The sequence below is a fragment of the Clavelina lepadiformis genome, chromosome 8 (assembly GCF_947623445.1).
Source record: "Clavelina lepadiformis chromosome 8, kaClaLepa1.1, whole genome shotgun sequence".
NCBI classification, from domain to species: domain Eukaryota; kingdom Metazoa; phylum Chordata; class Ascidiacea; order Aplousobranchia; family Clavelinidae; genus Clavelina; species Clavelina lepadiformis.
In genome coordinates this window covers 4182863-4200084 of record NC_135247.1, presented here as the reverse complement: position 1 = coordinate 4200084, position 17222 = coordinate 4182863, and the positions used below count along the sequence as shown (strand labels likewise).

The following is a 17222-nucleotide window of genomic DNA, read 5'->3' as shown; positions in this document are numbered from 1 at the left end:
GTCGAGTAACTTATCAGTTAAACTGATCGTAAAATAAATTAATTAAAATATGCAAAGAAGCCGAAACCTCTGCTTCTATATTTGCTTTCAGCAGTCTTTGACGTTTATTTTCATCATATAAATGAACGTCATCAAAGACCAAATAAAGTTCGTGATGTTTGTATGATGACTTGTCACATAAACAGCTCGTTCAATCCAGGAATTGTTTTGTTAATTTTATTTAAGTATGATGAAAACATTTTTGTTTGAAAGTTCCTGTGACAATGGACAAATAGACATGGAAATATCAACAACAGATGCGCGTTGATTCAAAGTTGACATCAAACATACTAAGCAAATTTTAAATGCAAAACATGTCGGTTGTGCATCTGAAGAAGAATATTGTATTTGCAAAGCAATATGAAAAATAACAGTTGTGATATAACAATAGCAATATGACACGTATTCAAACTGATTTTCGTGAATGCAGCTGGCAATACGTGTTTTATTGAAACGTCGTATCTTCAGGGAACATCTTTTAGATAGCAATCACAAAATGCAGTGAGGTGGTATTACAGATTGCGATTGTATTGGTAATTATAGTATTAATATTTCCAACAAGTATTACCAGTCGCTCCCACCTCCCGGAAACTTTTAGCGCCGAACACGTTGCTGTGACTAACAGCAAGAACAAATGAAATTATTTCAAAGCAATGGAAGTGTACACACAGAAACAAAAACGTTACAAAAGGCTTCAGAAAAAATATTGCATCAACTACAACGAAGCCAAAGGTGGGACTTGGCGTTCTGAGATAATGTCGCTCGGGCACGATGCCGATTCCAAACACTCTGTTCAAATTTGTATCAGGCGTAGTTGATTTTCTCGTCGCATGCTGTGAGATTGACCGTTTCTTCAGTACCTAAGGTAATGAATACAAAACGCTTCATAAGTCTGCAACTATGTTCGTTATGGACAAATGGTCCATCCCGTATACTTTGTTTGTTAGCACTCACCGTTTCTTTCGTACCAGCTATCGCTTTTAACACGTTTGTAAGATCCGCAGCAGCCGCTCTGGAATTATACAAAAGTGGGTTATCAGAAATAACAGAACGAAGCTAAGGTGTATCGTTAGAAATATACTATAGGCTATATCTAAAATGTGAGACGTGCTTGAACACAAAATAACCGCATGGGTTATGCATATTATTTGCTTATGTTTTAGATATTCACCCTTTTTGTGACGATAACTCCTACGATTACTAAAAGCGTGATAGCCACTACTCCAACCATAATTATAATCAAAGATCTCTTCGAAAGAGGGCGTTGAAAAATCGAGTTGTGGTTTTTAGATCCTTTGTTATCATGCGAGTGATCTATGAAAGAACATTAATCACTATACTGGACACAGAAACAGGTAATAATCGAAAAGATTATTGGAGACTTCAAATTTTACCTTCTTGTTTCTGGACACAGCATTTCCTTTCCTGTGGCCCTCCACAACTTCCGTCTTTAGTACTTCCATTACATTCCAGTGTCTCGTATTGACACTTGCCTCCTGATTTGGTACAGCTCGAGTCTTGCTTGGCCCAATGATCTTTTACTTGGTCAGCTAAAGGCATTACTACTTTAAACAAATGAACAGCTCCTGGTCTTACTATGATCCTAGTCACCACCAACCAACAACAAAATCAGAAGCAATCTGATAAGACGATTACGTAAAGAACAAATTGCCAAAAATATTACAAGTATCCAGTTAATTAATGCTGTAGTCGGCTTACTTGGCAAACAACACACTCTATTAGAAGGACCCTTGCACAAGTCTGAGTCCTGCGTTCCATTACATGCTTCATTCGCCTGTTGACAAAGACCAAATGACGTGGTACAAGCTTCCTCTTCTCCTTTCCACTGTTCTATTGTGTCAGAACCTGGTGATGTTTGAAACAATATGTGTTAAAAATAAGATAAAAACGATTGTACATTTCATAAGGGAACAGGATAGCAACGTACGTTCGTAATGCGCAGTTATAAATAGCTATATAGTAAGAGTCATTCCGCAGAACCGAAAACAACCATTCTTTATGAATATAATTCCTCTTTCAATCGTATAATTAACGCTTCACTGAAAATTCCACTCATGACCAAGAAAGAAAAAATACAAAGTGAACACTTTCTTACTGGGAACACAGCATTCTCTAGCATCTGGCCCACCACATAGACCTTGTTCATATTCACCGCCTGTACATTCTTTATGGTCAGATTGACAAACGCCCCAATTCTTGGTGCATTCGGTGTCGTGTGTCTCCCACTCGTTTTGAGTATTGGCGCCTAAGACAAACAAAAAGAAGTTTAATTGAAATATTCATGCATCACACTTTTTCGCTCTGAGGGAAGTTACAACAAAACTGGCGCGAGATGGATCATCAAACCTGAACAAAGGCGAAATGATTAAAAATTATGAGGAGATGGGTCTGACTTACTAGGCAAGCAGCATTGTCTTGCGCTAGGACCGCCGCAAGTTCCTTCTTGATAAGTACCTTCGCATGCATCACTCGAATGCTGACAAGTGCCCAAGCCTTGCAAGCACGACTCATCCTCGCTAGTCCAACTTTCCTGCTGGGCTTCGTCTGAAAAATGAGCAACAGACGTGTGATTGTTGTGGCAACCTGTGTTTTTTTCTCTGGTATCATTTTACATACCAGGGGAACAACACCTTCTATGGCCTGAACCACCACAGGCCGCTTCGTCCCAATTTCCGCTGCATGTCGATGTATCAAGTGTGCATGTGCCATAAATTACCTCACAATTTTTGTCTTCCTCTAGCCAGGAATTCTTATCACTTTGACCTGGAGAGAATTCCAGAAACATTTATAAAATATATGATTAAACTTCATAAACTTGAAGTATATCGGTATAAGCTAGACCGATGTTGCAAATAACAATAACAAGCTAGTCATGCACAAAACAAAGTTAATAGGTTTAAAATACTTTACTTGGTACACAACACATCTTATCATTTCCACATAGACCAGACAGACTGGAGCTGGTTTGAGCGCAGGATTCGGTGCTTTCTTTGTCGAAGCACTCTCCAAAGTTGTTAATACATAACGTGTCCATTGATTGTGTGGTCGTTGCTGTCGTCGTGGAAGAAGTTGTGGTGGTGGTGGTGGTGGTGGATGTGGAAGACGGTTGCTGTGACTGTGACATGCTATCTATTAACAAATCGGAAAAATCTGGAATTGAACAAAAAGTAACCTTGCAGCAAGGTCAAAAGCCTTTATACACAGAAAATTCACAATTATTTGAAGGAGATATACGAACCAAGTAGAAAACATCACATTTTACCTTTAGAAACATCATCAATTTCTAGTATAGTGGTCGGCACATCATCGCTGGCAAAAACCCCCAACACAAAAATGGAAAAATATATAACTGCTTTCATGTTTTTGTGCTTAAAGTTTTTACAGGGGAAATAAGGCCGCGGTTTCTACCCAGACAAACATTCAATTATGTACATGATATATAAACATATACATAATAATCATATCATATTTATAATATTTTGATATATTAAAGCATTTCAGAAAACAATAATAAGGACAGGTAAACGAAAAGCGTTGATTTACGGTATATGTTTTTGTTTTTCAGTTACTCAAAATAATTAGTGGCTGAGTAAATTGCTTAACGAGTTAGCGGCTGAGCTTTTGTTGTTACACTCCGATGTTCTGCACTGAAACCCATGGCTAATTCTATCACACATACTGTACAACTTAAGTTAATCTCAAAAGCAACAAATGAAAGGTTGCAGAATTATACTTTACAATCAAGACTAAAAATGCCAACTGGAAGAAACTGTCCATATTGACCTGAAACGTTTTTGCAGTTGGCAAGACGAATTTCTCCACATTCTGTTAAATAAACTCGGGTCACACCGTACGAAGAGACAAGAGCACTTTTGCCTATACCGTATATCAAGCAGTATACTGACAAAGCATAAACTATTCTGTGCACAAATGATTTGTACATATCGGGTTGACATCCGGTTTATGCGGCAGTTTGTTTTGCGAACGAAAACCTTTGATTCATTCGTTTTTATCAAACTTTCCTGATTTTTATCAACTGTAAATCGTGTGGCCTACACACTCTAAGCCAATAAAAATAAAACAGCCACGGTTATTCAAAGCGTGTATGCAGTGTAACATCCAAGAAACGCCCAGTAAGTTAGAAAGTATTGCTCTTGGGAAGTTTGCTGTCAGCCATCCAGTAAAGACTACACTGCAGCGGCATCTATAGCCATATCATCGACAACGTAGCTCTGAAAATTCTCGTTGACATTCCAAGCCTTTACCAGTATCTGCTTACTCATAGTAAAACGTTAACAAGTGATCTACTATTAATAGACTGTTTTGTCTCTATTTTCAATTTACTCTGCTTTTCAAAATCTCCAACCCGCAACGCTGTTTTAAATTCAATCAAAGACATTCGGACATAGCTTCTGGAAACCATAATCTAAACCACAAGATACGACGCGTTTCTCTTCTTATTGCGGATCAAATTGTATGAAAAGCCTCCATAATTTAGCATGTTGTCCTAACAGGCATGGTATATTAAGCTGCGCTCAACGCAATAAAGATATAACCGGCCGTGCTATACCGGAAAACCGACAATCCCGAAACATCCGCTTAAGCTCTGCACCACGTCTGTTGATTAGCTACATTCGGCCCGTTCAAAGAATTCAAGCTGCACATTAACAATTAAACCACAGATTGTTATTTGCAAACAGTTACACATATTAACTATTCTATAATAACTATACTTGCAAGCATATTGTTACAGCTGATTTGTACAGGAAAATATGGGCAAACAGAAAACACAATTTTTTGCTTGTTTCAACGTTACTACTCTGTTAGGAGCTAACCCTTTTAAATTATCTTGCTGAGTAAAATATCCTCACAAACTGAATACTTAAACATTACACAAGATGTCAGGAAAAAAGCAGTTGGTACCGTTCTCATGTCAGCGTGGCCACCGAACATGCTTGCTGCGCTTATTAAGTCGACCAATTAAGCGTATGTAAATATTTTGTCATTCGCTTATCCCATTTAACACGTAAAAGTAGCACGGTACAAAGGCTTGAAAGCTAAACTTCTAAAAAAACCGATATCTTTAATATAAATTAATTATTCCTCTAGAAATAGTTTTGCGGCAGTAACGTATTCACAAGTTGAGATTTTTTATAATTAAAGATAGAATACTTGAACACAAGTAGCAGAAACTTAAACAAGTTTGGCCTCACTATAAGCTCACTGTACGAGACTGTGATATAGTGCATTTTATGGTGCAATACAAGTTTACCGTATGCGCGCATACCCGTAACTTGCATAACCTTACATCAAACGTTACGTTAATGCAATCAATTTTGTAAGTCGAAAGAGGATGACAAATAGTAGACTTCCTATATCTTTTATGGCAAGAATATTCCCTGTATCATGTGACGAGATTGTGGAAAACTCATTGGTATGCATCAGGAAAACAGGTAGGTTAGCACTTGTTGCTATTGACTATTTTATTTTCAAGGTTTCCACTCCAATCGGCAACAACACTTAGTACATCTTCGGCTTATCCAAGCTATTATCGAGTTCTAAATTCAGTTTCTAAGTTATGTTACATTTTGTATTTCTCAAAACTTTTTTCTGCAGTGACCTACAATGAACGGTAGAAAACCTGCAGGCTTGGGCAAGCTTAATGGCTATAGATAGATGAAAATTATTTATCTAGTGCAAATAAACGCAGACCCAAACGTTCTCTCTTAACTGTTAGAGATATGAGCAGTTTTTAGTGTATTGTAAAATGTATATTATTGAAGGATAATCATAATAATAACATAATTGCACGTGTTACAGGAAAAATCAAGCACGAGATAATGCAAACAGCAGCCTCAACGGTGAGTTTTACGGAACTCAGCTGGTGTAAAAATACCACTAATGTACTAAAACAATTCTGAAGAAAAATTCTCTCTTAAGTGATTTTCTCCTTCTTCCTTGTTGGTTAGAAAGGTAACTCAGGGAGTAGAGCATCGGTATCATATCATTTATCTTGAAAGACGTTAAATAACGATGACAAGATGTCAAGAAGAAAAAAGTGAAAGTAAAATATAAATGAACAACGCTTTGGACAAGGTCGTCAGTTACTGGGTTATAGCGATTGACGAGAAATAGAGCAAGACATTCTCGATGGTGAACTCCAGTTTTATCTCGCTATCCGGGTAACACTTTGATATGAGATCTTCAAAGTGTTTGTATTGTCTGACAAATTCCTCCTGCATGTGTTGCCATACAACCTAAAACATTTTGTCCTAGTTAAAACTAAAATCAAGTCTGTGTATCAGTATTAATGGCGCATGTTAGTTTACTGTAGGCATTTAATGTTCATTCTACAGACGCCTTTTCTGCAGTAGCTAGTAGCAGCTTCTTTGTAGTTTGCAGTATTTGGTGGGAAATTTATTGCAAAAGTTTCCATAATCATTTAAAACAGAACAACTTTAACAAAACCCGATAGGTTCGTTTGGAAGTTCATTACCTGTAAGAGTCGGTTGTCGTATTCTGTGGTGTATTTCACTATCTTGTGGTATAACGATTCTAATCCTTTCTTCACATCTTTTCCACTGTACTCCTTGATGCATTTCCTCAACTCCTGCTTGCTAAACTTAAGCTGAAATCCGACTTCCTCGGCTCTAACTCCACTAGCCATCACCTGCTCCACACCTTCAAAGAAGCTCTGTGACACAAAAAAGCGTTACAACTTCAAGAGACTTTTCAACTAAGATCAAAATTAAATTAATTAAAAAAAAATTAAAATTACCAATAAGCGCTCTAAATCCCAGTACTATTCAGTAGCTTTACAATAACTTTATACTGTGAATGGTGTAAACCGTTAAAATTACATTTCGGGCTATGCCTTATGCTAATAAACTTACACTTAGTTTTTCCAGAGGCCTTCCTAGCATAGCAGTAACGAAATTTTGCAGATTATCGGAGTAACGACTCTTCACATCGCGTTTGTTTTGTTCAAGGCAGGCAATTTTCAAGCTTGACAGACAGTTGAGCAAGTGATGATAATTTTCAAACTTCACCACCTCAGGAGGTATTTTAGGGCTGTCAGCAGCAACTCTATCAACTTGTAAATAGGTGAAAGGTTAAAGATAGATTTAAACGGGACAATCACGTATAAAAGTCTAAAATAAATTAGTTACATCTTTGGAATAACATATGAATTTCATATTTAAAACTAAGAAGTAGTTTACTGGCAGCCAATACAGCCTTGGTCAATTCCTTGTAGGCTTTGTCAATATCTGACCGTCTTTCAGAATCGCGGAATATGCTCTCGGCCAACTCCACAAAATCTTCGAAATCTTGAACAAATGGAAGGATTCCATATTTCTTGCCCTTTCCCACGTGGGCCTCCTCCACTGCACTTATCTTTAGTTTCTGTAATTTCAGTCAGCAATCATAATATCTCGGCATGAAACGTTAACAGATTTCTCTATTTCCCAGAACAGAAAAAAAACTGCTCTTAGCTTACGATGAAGTTATCGAAATTTCGCTTGACTTCAATCAAGCAATTTCCCAGCATCTTGGCAAGAAATGATCCATCATTGTCCTGCGGTGATTAACAAAATGGTAGAGTACAAACAACCTACAGTTGCACAAATGATGCAAAACGATAACCATGGGAGTTAAAATGTGAATAAATCTTGCCTGCTGGGCTTGTGTGACTCTCTGTCCAATCACAACGAGCATGTTTAGAGAATTGAGAGGATCAAGTTCCTCCCCAAAAGCAACAAGAAGAGTAAGCTGAGATTCAACAATCGAAAAGAGTTCAGTCATCATGCGCCTGGCATCAGAAAATTAGATGTAATAAAACATATCAATAAACACATTTGTTGCGTTCAGTTCAACCATGAAACCTCATACAGAAATCAAAATAAGTTAACAACATAACAAAAAAAATTAGTGAAAGTATATCTGGAAAAAAGTTAATAGATGAGTTTAGTATTTCCAAATGTTACTCATACTTTTTAAATGTTTATGGAAAAGTGTAACAAAATTACATAAAACAAGTTTGTAATGAAAGTATTAAAAATTCTATATGCAATTACGCAAAAACATTGGTTTTAATGATTTTGAAATAACTTTCTCTTGCAACATAATCGTCTTGCAGAGCCATGCAAGTCAGATTAAACAAAAAACATGCGAAATAATTTGAAAAAACATTGTCCATGCAGTTGCAAAATTTGAGAAAATTATAGCTGCACAATATTTAATTTCATATTTTTGAGCATAACAAGTTTTGTTACAGCAATTTTAATTTTAATGTTTTGCCTTTTACCAAACTGCACATTGATTACTATGTGTAAAAAAAACAGCTTTCAGCAAAAGATCCTAAATTGAAACAAAACTTGTGACACTCTAATCAACCAATTGCCAAAAAAAGATAAAGAGGTCATTCCCTGAGAAACAAGTCGTCTTTAACTTACCAAATTGCGTCATCTTGCCTTAAAAATTCATGAAATTTACAGTGAATGTGCACATTAAAAGTTTGAAACGAAACATGAAGGTGATGGCAATAACCATGGTAAACAAAAATGTGACTCGTTAAATTTAAAAAACATGTTTGTATTTTAGAAAAGCAAATTGGCTATGGATGTTTGGTGGCAGTAACAAATGGTAAATGATATAATTCAATGAACTAATACTACGTAAAGATTTATACAACATTTTACAACAAATATAACATATTTAACTAAGTGTATTGTATAAACGTACTATTCTAAACATATTACAGTTATTTACGAAGATTCGCACAAAATATGATCGAAAATAGTATCTTTCACCCATATTATATTCACAATTAGGTAAAAAATGCGGTTTCTGTCAATAATTAAGGCCATTTAGAATGGGTCCATGTTAAATTCTCAAATATACAAGCAAACAGGCAGCTTGGTATAAGAATTCACCATTTTCGCTTTTTCACCTCGCATACACCATACAATGACATCAAACGTATACAAAACTAAACAACAGTAGTTGCTGTTAATTGCATATCGGCAACTTATACAATATACATACTGCATTTATAAGCTACCATATTATAGAAGCCTCAAAAGCAATTCGCTGCTCACCTTATTTCTTTTGTGACTTGAACCCTGAAAATAGGTCGCAGTTGTTTAATTTTTAAGTAAGTCTTGTTGACATGGTATGCAAAAACCTCGTTCAAGTTATGCACTTACTCTTGGTATTTTCTTCTTCTGTGGATGCCAACTTCAGTGTCATCTTCTTCATCGTCAGATCCTCCCTGCAATCAAGACAATATAGACATCACATTATCACAGTTAAGATATTCAAAACATATTGAGTTGAAAATTCACTAGTCCACACGAACATTTTCCTGCAGCACATCTTAGTTTAAAACCATCGAATTTGTGAGTTTTATTTTGTATAAACAGGTTGCAGTGATAAAGGACCAAGGACTGTACTATGTGCAAGTGTTTATAATACTTTAGACAGACCTCAATTGAAAAATTTGAAATAAAAATGTTAGGTATGAAAACAAGTTTAGTGCTCCTTCAAGTCACATTTGCTGCCATGAAAGATGTAATAAACGCAACTATCATTTATACCAGGGGCGGGCAACTTCTTCGGTCGGCGGGCCTGATATGAGAAAATGAAGTACTTGGCGGGCCGGATTCCTGAATAGATTGGAACGCAGCTTTGTCTTATTAATGTTCATGGTCGAAAATGTTTGCTCATAAATGTATGTAGACCCGAACAGAACAAGTAGATTTATGGCCATCTTTCTCAGGTTGGCAAACTTGGACTTATTCAGTGACGCAATACAGGGATTGCGGCAGAATGTGGCCGCAGGCCACATTATCATGTAAGACCGGAAACTGTCTGCGGGCCGCTCAAAATCCCGTCGCGGGCCGGATCCGGCCCGCGGGCCATATGTTGCCCACCCCTGATTTATACCATAACTCAAAAACTAAACATGATAACAAAAAAAGCAAACACATTCTTCAACTCCTTAAATATACCCTTTGAAAACAATCATATGACAGCAGAAAAAGCTTGTAGACAAGTGTAATCAATACCAAACAGATAATCACTTATCATACCACTAAACAAACAACTTACAGGTAACATTGTGTCAGAACTCTCCACGTTTAAGTGAAAGAATTTTGTCAGAAATCGTTCTTCGTCTTGGCATGTCGGCTCAAGTTCATTTAAAACTTCGCGAAATGTCTAAAAACAGTGCCACGATGTTTATCATTCATTTGCCATTAACTTAATTAATAGAAAATGTTTCTTTTTTCTTACAGTGCTAAACTTGTGTCGATCAGATAATTCAAAATCAGAAGTAGCAAGTGACTCTCTGCTGCCAGCAAGCCCACGTTTCTTATGGCCAAATTTTAGTTTCTTTCCAACAGCTGGAGTTTTACAACAATTAACCAGTTATAATAAAGCAAGTTTTCAAACAAAATTCCTTATTTATCTAAAAATCTTTTTTTAGCATTGGACTGTATGCAAACTTGACAAACCTTTAACTGACAAGTTTTGAGTTGATCCAAACACCTTCTTCTTTTCTTTATTTAGGCTCTTTTGTGAGCCGGATAAATTGCGTATACTGGAGCTCAATTCTGAATAAAAACAAATAAGAGCTTTACTTAAAACAATTGAAAATAGTGAATCTGCTTAGCAGCTTTGTTGCAATATAAGTTGTTAGTGTAATCAATCAAGCAAACGTTCAAACATGCAAAATCTACACATCTTATGATGAATTTTAATGAGTTTCATATATCAAGTGGCCAACATGCATTTATTCTATGCTGATAATAACACAAGTGCAGTGGAGCGACAATGAACATGATGAAATGCTTTACAAGAAAGAAAGTTTGAATCTTTGTAACCTTTAAGCAAACTAAATGTTGTATGACCTATATGTTGTATCCTATAAATTTTATGACAACAAAAGCGAACAAGCAATCAAGAATAAGTTGACTAAAACAATATGTTAATCATTAAACACAAGTGAGTGGTTCAAAAGTTGGAATTGCATAAACCAAGTTGTTGCACATTAAAAACAGCTAAGGTCTACATTAAGAAATGAGCATTGGTAAGAAAAAGTGAAAACTTTTAACTGGAAAAGTGCATCCATGCAGAAAATCTAAGCCGTTCAATACATAACCGCTACAAAATAGAAATTAAGTGTGAAAAGTGTTGTATTTTCTCTGAAAAACAACAAATCTCTTTCAATTTTCAATTTCTTTTAACTGTCATTAGTTCAGTATGCCGTGCAAGTAGCTTTTATTGATGGCAGTACTACTTAGCTACAACACGGAGTTATACTTTTATTTAAAGACTTGTGAGGACTTTTCTCACTGCTCGGAATATTCAAAGTGAGCGATGAGCTTGCTTTCAACGCGGCTGCCCCAACGTCACCATCCAATGCAGCTGTTTTTTTGTGAGAATAAAGTGATAATGTTTCATACTTTAGCAAGCAGTTTAAATCTATGTTTGTAACTAAAGTTTAAGCATTGTACTCAAAACACACGAAAGTTTAGTCAATATTCAATCTTGAAGTTGGATGAATTGCACAAAAAGTACGCAAAAACTGGAAATAACATATAATCGCCATTTTTGTTTATAACATTCACCAATTACATGATGTTTTCTTAAAAAAATGACGAACAAACAGTAAACTTGGGTGCATATGGACATGACGTGGACACAACAGTGATATACGAAGATAATAATAATCAATGAGTTCACGTTTCATACACTTTGCATGGAATGTAAACAGGAATAACATTCTGTAGAAATACAGGTAGCCTACATAACAATTTTTCCTTATGTAAGGTAAGTGATGTTTTTGACAAACATATCTAAATAGTAAATATGGCATTTTCATACCTTCTTGAATAAATCTTTGTTTTGCAGTGGTCATAAAATCCTTTATTTCTTGAGTATAAAGTTTACTAAGATTTTTCGTGTAAATCTGCGAATAAATTACAAGTGTTGGTCAAACAATGAACATCTTTTTAATAGGAAGCCACACTTTGCACAAAAATGCATGTATTGGTATCCAGGGTATTTACTATTTATACCCATAACCAATGCACCTTGATCTGGCTTATATCGAAGAATATTCATAGCTCATAAGTATACAATTACCATATTACTTTGTGCAGTATTAAGCATGCAACTTGAATTGAAATTCAGTCAAATGGCTACTGGTTTCAATTTGACTTCACTTACTGTACAAAGCTGGATGTATTTTGTCTTATCTGCAAGCTTCAGCCAAAGAATAAGGTCCTTGAATGGGAGCAAGTCACGATGATAAGGGAAATGTTTTGGTAAAAGTAAATTTGACGACTGCCTTGCAAGAGAACTTCCAGGATGTTCTGATCCCTGCACATATGAGGAATTTTTAAGGACTTCAGTTCAAAATACCTACTACACCAGTGCAGTTAAAAGTGATTACGCAGTGATATATTCATTATTTGAACGTGATATCACCAATAAAAAGGGTACGAGATTCATGACACAGCATAAAGAATCAAGTGTAATGCGAACATTCAAAGTTGCCAATACTAAACTAAATAAGAATAAAAGCAATTAAATTAGTAAGATCACTTTGATTACGGAAGTTCATGATACCCTTTGTAGGCTAGCCAAGGAGAGAATGATGGTACTAAATTTAACAACTATACATTCTTAGTGCTATATTTAACGTCGTTATTCCATTGTATAAATACATTTATTATCTCTCAGTGGTATTTTCATGGTTAATAACTTAATCAAGTTCAGATAACTCGAAGTAAATTAATCGGTTGCTTTAACGTTAAGTTAACGAGCTTCCACTATATATCACTTTTTACTGTTTGTATATACCAAACCAAACCACAGTTGACATACTTGCTTGACGAAGAGCGTAGACATATGATCATGCAATCTCTTTGCAAACATTTGCCTCAAACTATCAAACAACTTCTGCTGCTCAGCAACTGCTTGCAGCTTGGACAAGCCTAAAGTGTACAGTCATTATATGAGATGCAATAAAGACTGAAAAACAAGCCACAAAAAATATTTGACACAGCTAAGTAATTGAGTTTTTAACAAAGTTTTCATGTGCTTATTGTATATATACACACATCATACACAATTTATCTGAAAAAACTTTTGCAGTTCCAAACCTATTGGTAATTCCACTTCCATTGCTTGTTGCAATGCATCAGCAGCACTAGTGCATGCCTCTATCCCGCTATCTTTGCCAAGATCAGCTTCTCGCAAGGCTTTGATGTGACCCTTAGAAAGATCTAATTGCATCTGTATGAGAAAAAGAGTTTTCATAACTCAAACAACTTACTATATATATATTTCTAACAAGAATACCAGTGCTTGATGAAAACTATTTTTCCAGTTTTTTCCATGACTGAATGTTTTGAAGTTCTGATTCACACCAAATCTCCAAGCGTATTTTATGTGCAGATACCTACCACAAGCTTATCAAGCTCTTCTAACAATCTGCCATGATTTTTGTTTGTTATCTGTATGAAAGATTCTTGATTTTTCATCTGTCCCATTTGAGAGGCAATGTTTCCAACCATAAGATCATATTCATCTAACCGAGATTCGATATTAATGACTTCGCTCAGAGCATTATCCAACAACAACATAAGCTCATTCACCTGGAAACAAAGCAAGTAAAAACAGATGCTTGCAACATTCATACGAAAATGGTCGGTGTATTTACCAGCATTAAAATACCTGAGCTTCTGACCCCATAATGGAATGTATATTTTGTCCATCTAACACAGACAAGTCCTTGGAAAGGGATGTTGCAAACGCCTCTGCATCACTGATGGCATATTCACATTCGCTAATCATTTTTTCCAAATCTAGTTCTTCTTGCTCTGTTAATGCCTGCAATTGCGCAGAAAATAAATCCATTACATAGCACACCAATTTTTAATTAATTTAAAAGATTTTTATAGCCAAATGCTACTTCCTGGTCTGTCGTAATTTCAACAAAAGGAGATAACTTTGTAAATTTCTAGAATTTTTAACCAGGGCAAGCATGTCCTACATGAAGTTTGGGGTCCGTATCGGTTTAGTATTACAATGCATGAAATAACTATAAATGTCTGGACCAAGCATTATCATAAATCTAAATTCTCAATTAAAATTTTTTTATATCAATATTATGAAGGTTGAGGTCTTACTTGGTAGTCTTCCAATGCATCTTCATCTGGTCCAACAGCAGCAACATTTCCCCTCGAGTCCTCAGAGCCAGTGACTGAAACTTATGGTAATAATAAAATATAAATGAAACTTGAAGGCAAATAAAAGCTGCGCATGATATTAGAAAAAAAAGATAAATGTTGTCCTCAAAATCATGTTAAGTGCAAGTTGATATTTTTCATATTGTGTTACACATTTTTGAACAGAAAATACAAAAAGAATAAAATAAAGCTGAAAAGCTACCTTCCAAAAGACTTTGAGAAACATTCACAAATGCAGGCTTTTGTGGCCTTGGCAGGTAACGATGACATAGCTGTAAGGAATATCAGTGACATTTAACGAGTTTCGAAATAAAAGCGCTGAAAACTGCATGATACTGATTTGTGCCAACATAGTTTATTGATAAAAAAGAAAATCCCCTAAGCTAATGGCCATATAAAGTTTTATAATTACATCACATACTTTCCATAAACAAGACAAAAATGTTTGTTTCTCAGCTACACTGGTAGCAGACCACTTAAAATTCTTTTCAAACTGCAGATCGAACTCAGTGTTATCCTGTAAAAAATATCCAGTTGAATCGTCTTGCATTATATATCAGATTATCACAACATATGTTGTATAATACTTAATATTTTTATACATATATATATATATATATACCTTGTCTTCTTTACCATTTACAACTTTTAGTTCTTTTAACTGCCACACTTTTTGTTTTTTATATGATTCGCCTTTTTCTTGTTTCTTAATTTTGCTTATATATACAGCAACCGGCCTTTCAATTGTTACTAAAAAAACATAAAATGATTGCGATTTAATACAACCAGTACAAAAAAAACATTGATAACTGTCTCTCACCGAACCAGCTAACAAACGCAATATTATTCAAAGTTATATTAAACATTCATATCAAGCACCATCACCTGATGCACAAAGAAATGATGACTTCTTCTTTTTTCCACTTGCTTTTGCCGTATGGACAACACCAAGAAGCCTTTCTCCAATAGGAGTAAAAACGTCACGCTGCAAAGCATGCTTTATGGCACTCATGACCAGTTTCTAGACTAATTAAAAAAACTATTAGTTAAACTAGGCCTACAATAATTCTTAATCTTTGTACTTCTGTATTTTTACAGTAACATGCCTTCACCGTAATACATCCTAAAAGATTCATGCACGCAGCTATAGTAATTCAAAAGTTATAAACAATCAAAGTTGCTCATTGCATGAAGTTTTGTGCACGTAATTAAGCTAATTAGGGTCTAAGATCCAGACTGCAAAGTATGGCAGTTTTCGACAAGATCTCAGGTGTGCAGATGCAAAATTCCAGTGTGCAAGGAAGTAGGCTAGCTGGTGTACACTGCGACTTCTTGCCATACTCTGCACAATCTGGTCTAGTATACAAAGGCATTCTGTGGTTGTGCACTTGTATACTAAATCCAAACTTTGCATAACAGCGTTGATAATTATAAGAATAAGAAATGCCTTGTTCCAGTGTTACGGAAAATAGAAATCAATGTCATTGGGCTCAGGCGAGTGGCAACGCTGTCTGTGATAGTTTGCATTTCTGGAGATGAAGGCTGATCGAGTTTATGGAGTGCAGCAGGATACCGTAACATAAACCACGTAAATTGTTGTGAACGTCGAACGACATCTGGGGCTCCAGGATAGCCTAGTTTTCACTCTTCGATCATGGCATCGCATTCATATAGGCCTATAATGCACACTTAAAAGGGTGGCTTTAAAGCTTCCTTCTTGCAAAGCCTGGCAATGTGGGCCTTAATATTGTGCCCTCTCCTGGCCACAGAAACGGGATTCCGGTCCTTAGGATGAAGTTTCTTTTGTGCAGTTTCTTTAAACATCCATTTGTTGCGCACTTAAGATAGGCTATATGTCGCTTTATATATTTATTTCGGCTATTAATATGCGTGTTTTTAATATTAAGGAACATGTCCTCTACATCTTCAAACAGTGTATTTGTTTCGTTTTTTGTTATTTTGGCCTTAATTCAGTTAAACTTAGGAATAATTTTGTGGGTTTGTTGGCCATGCTAACCTACCATCTTATAGCACAATTGCATTATTGCTATCTTGCATGTTTTTAGCCCTTTGGGCTTTGCCACTTTTTCCTGCTCGTTAACTGTTCGTGAGCATGTGGTTTTATTGTGCAGTATCTACAACGGTTAGCACCGTAACTTTCGCTCCACACAGTTAATGGCGAAAAATAAACAATACAATGCATGCAGCAATGATTTCCGCAGGAATAGCTTGGTTGGGTGTAAATTGTGCTTCAGCTGTTGGGAAGTCCTTACTGCCCTCCTTACCTGCATCGCACCAGTCTGGTGACTGGAGACTATCGACCTGCCAGTTACGGCTTATGGCGGTTAACGTCAATGTTTTGTATGGCCGATCTGCGAGTCTTCCATACCTGAGATGAGCATGCAAATGATTAGAAAGCTGCACAGGTTCATAGGAATGAATACTTGCCTCGACCCAAGCTTTTAAACTTTCTAACAATCTAACTACGATCTATGCCAGGGGTGGGCGAACTTGTTCAACGAAAGAGTCACTTGTGGAAAACTAAGTTACAAACAATAGCCAGCCGCAAAATCTGTGGTGTCAATACAAATACGATAATGGATATTACTATTCAGCTAGAAGAGCCATTAAAAACATGTCGGCGAGCTGCAGTTTGCCCACCTTTGGTCTACGCACTGTAACAAGGTTTTTATGTCTGTCTGGTACAGGGAATTGCCCCTAATGTGCTTGTGTACTTTGTTTTTGATTGCGGCTTCCTTAACACTTTACTGTGACTTTTCCGAGTTCTTTTTATTACTTAATTTTAAGATTTTCAGCCTTTCAATAAAGTATAGGCCTAACTGTACTTCACGTGTGGGTGCCACCGGAAAGGATAGGCAAATAAGGCAACCTCGACTGGAGTTA

General features: G+C 36.0%; 2 protein-coding genes across 5 annotated transcripts; both read right to left on the bottom strand.

Annotated features, from left to right (window-relative positions):
• Positions 1-204: 204 nt before the first annotated feature.
• On the bottom strand, positions 205-4567 carry LOC143468850 (uncharacterized). Of its 2 annotated transcripts, none has more exons than XM_076966289.1 (10): positions 3323-4567; positions 2971-3210; positions 2677-2823; positions 2458-2604; positions 2156-2305; positions 1759-1905; positions 1434-1589; positions 1211-1353; positions 994-1051; positions 205-899 (listed from the first exon to the last, which is right to left on the bottom strand). In XM_076966289.1, the coding sequence occupies exons 1-10, from the start codon at positions 3417-3419 to the stop codon at positions 844-846; spliced, it is 1341 nt and encodes a 446-aa protein (XP_076822404.1). In that variant the 5' UTR covers positions 3420-4567; the 3' UTR covers positions 205-843. The 2 variants fall into 2 exon arrangements, with proteins under 2 accessions (XP_076822404.1, XP_076822405.1); XM_076966290.1 differs by having other exon boundaries at positions 2971-3189; positions 3323-4560.
• Positions 4568-5809: 1242 nt separating this feature from the next.
• Positions 5810-16086, bottom strand: LOC143468216 (exocyst complex component 1-like). Of its 3 annotated transcripts, XM_076965261.1 has the most exons (24): positions 15204-16086; positions 14941-15068; positions 14740-14835; positions 14521-14590; positions 14259-14338; positions 13804-13959; positions 13533-13724; positions 13230-13362; positions 12952-13061; positions 12292-12444; positions 11947-12031; positions 11383-11487; positions 10575-10673; positions 10354-10463; positions 10171-10278; positions 9267-9331; positions 9159-9182; positions 8514-8531; positions 7735-7870; positions 7559-7636; positions 7281-7464; positions 6954-7153; positions 6557-6754; positions 5810-6317 (listed from the first exon to the last, which is right to left on the bottom strand). In XM_076965261.1, the coding sequence occupies exons 1-24, from the start codon at positions 15328-15330 to the stop codon at positions 6165-6167; spliced, it is 2808 nt and encodes a 935-aa protein (XP_076821376.1). In that variant the 5' UTR covers positions 15331-16086; the 3' UTR covers positions 5810-6164. The 3 variants fall into 3 exon arrangements, with proteins under 3 accessions (XP_076821376.1, XP_076821377.1, XP_076821378.1); XM_076965262.1 differs by lacking the exon at positions 8514-8531; XM_076965263.1 differs by lacking the exon at positions 11383-11487.
• Between the last annotated feature and the right edge of the window lie 1136 nt (positions 16087-17222).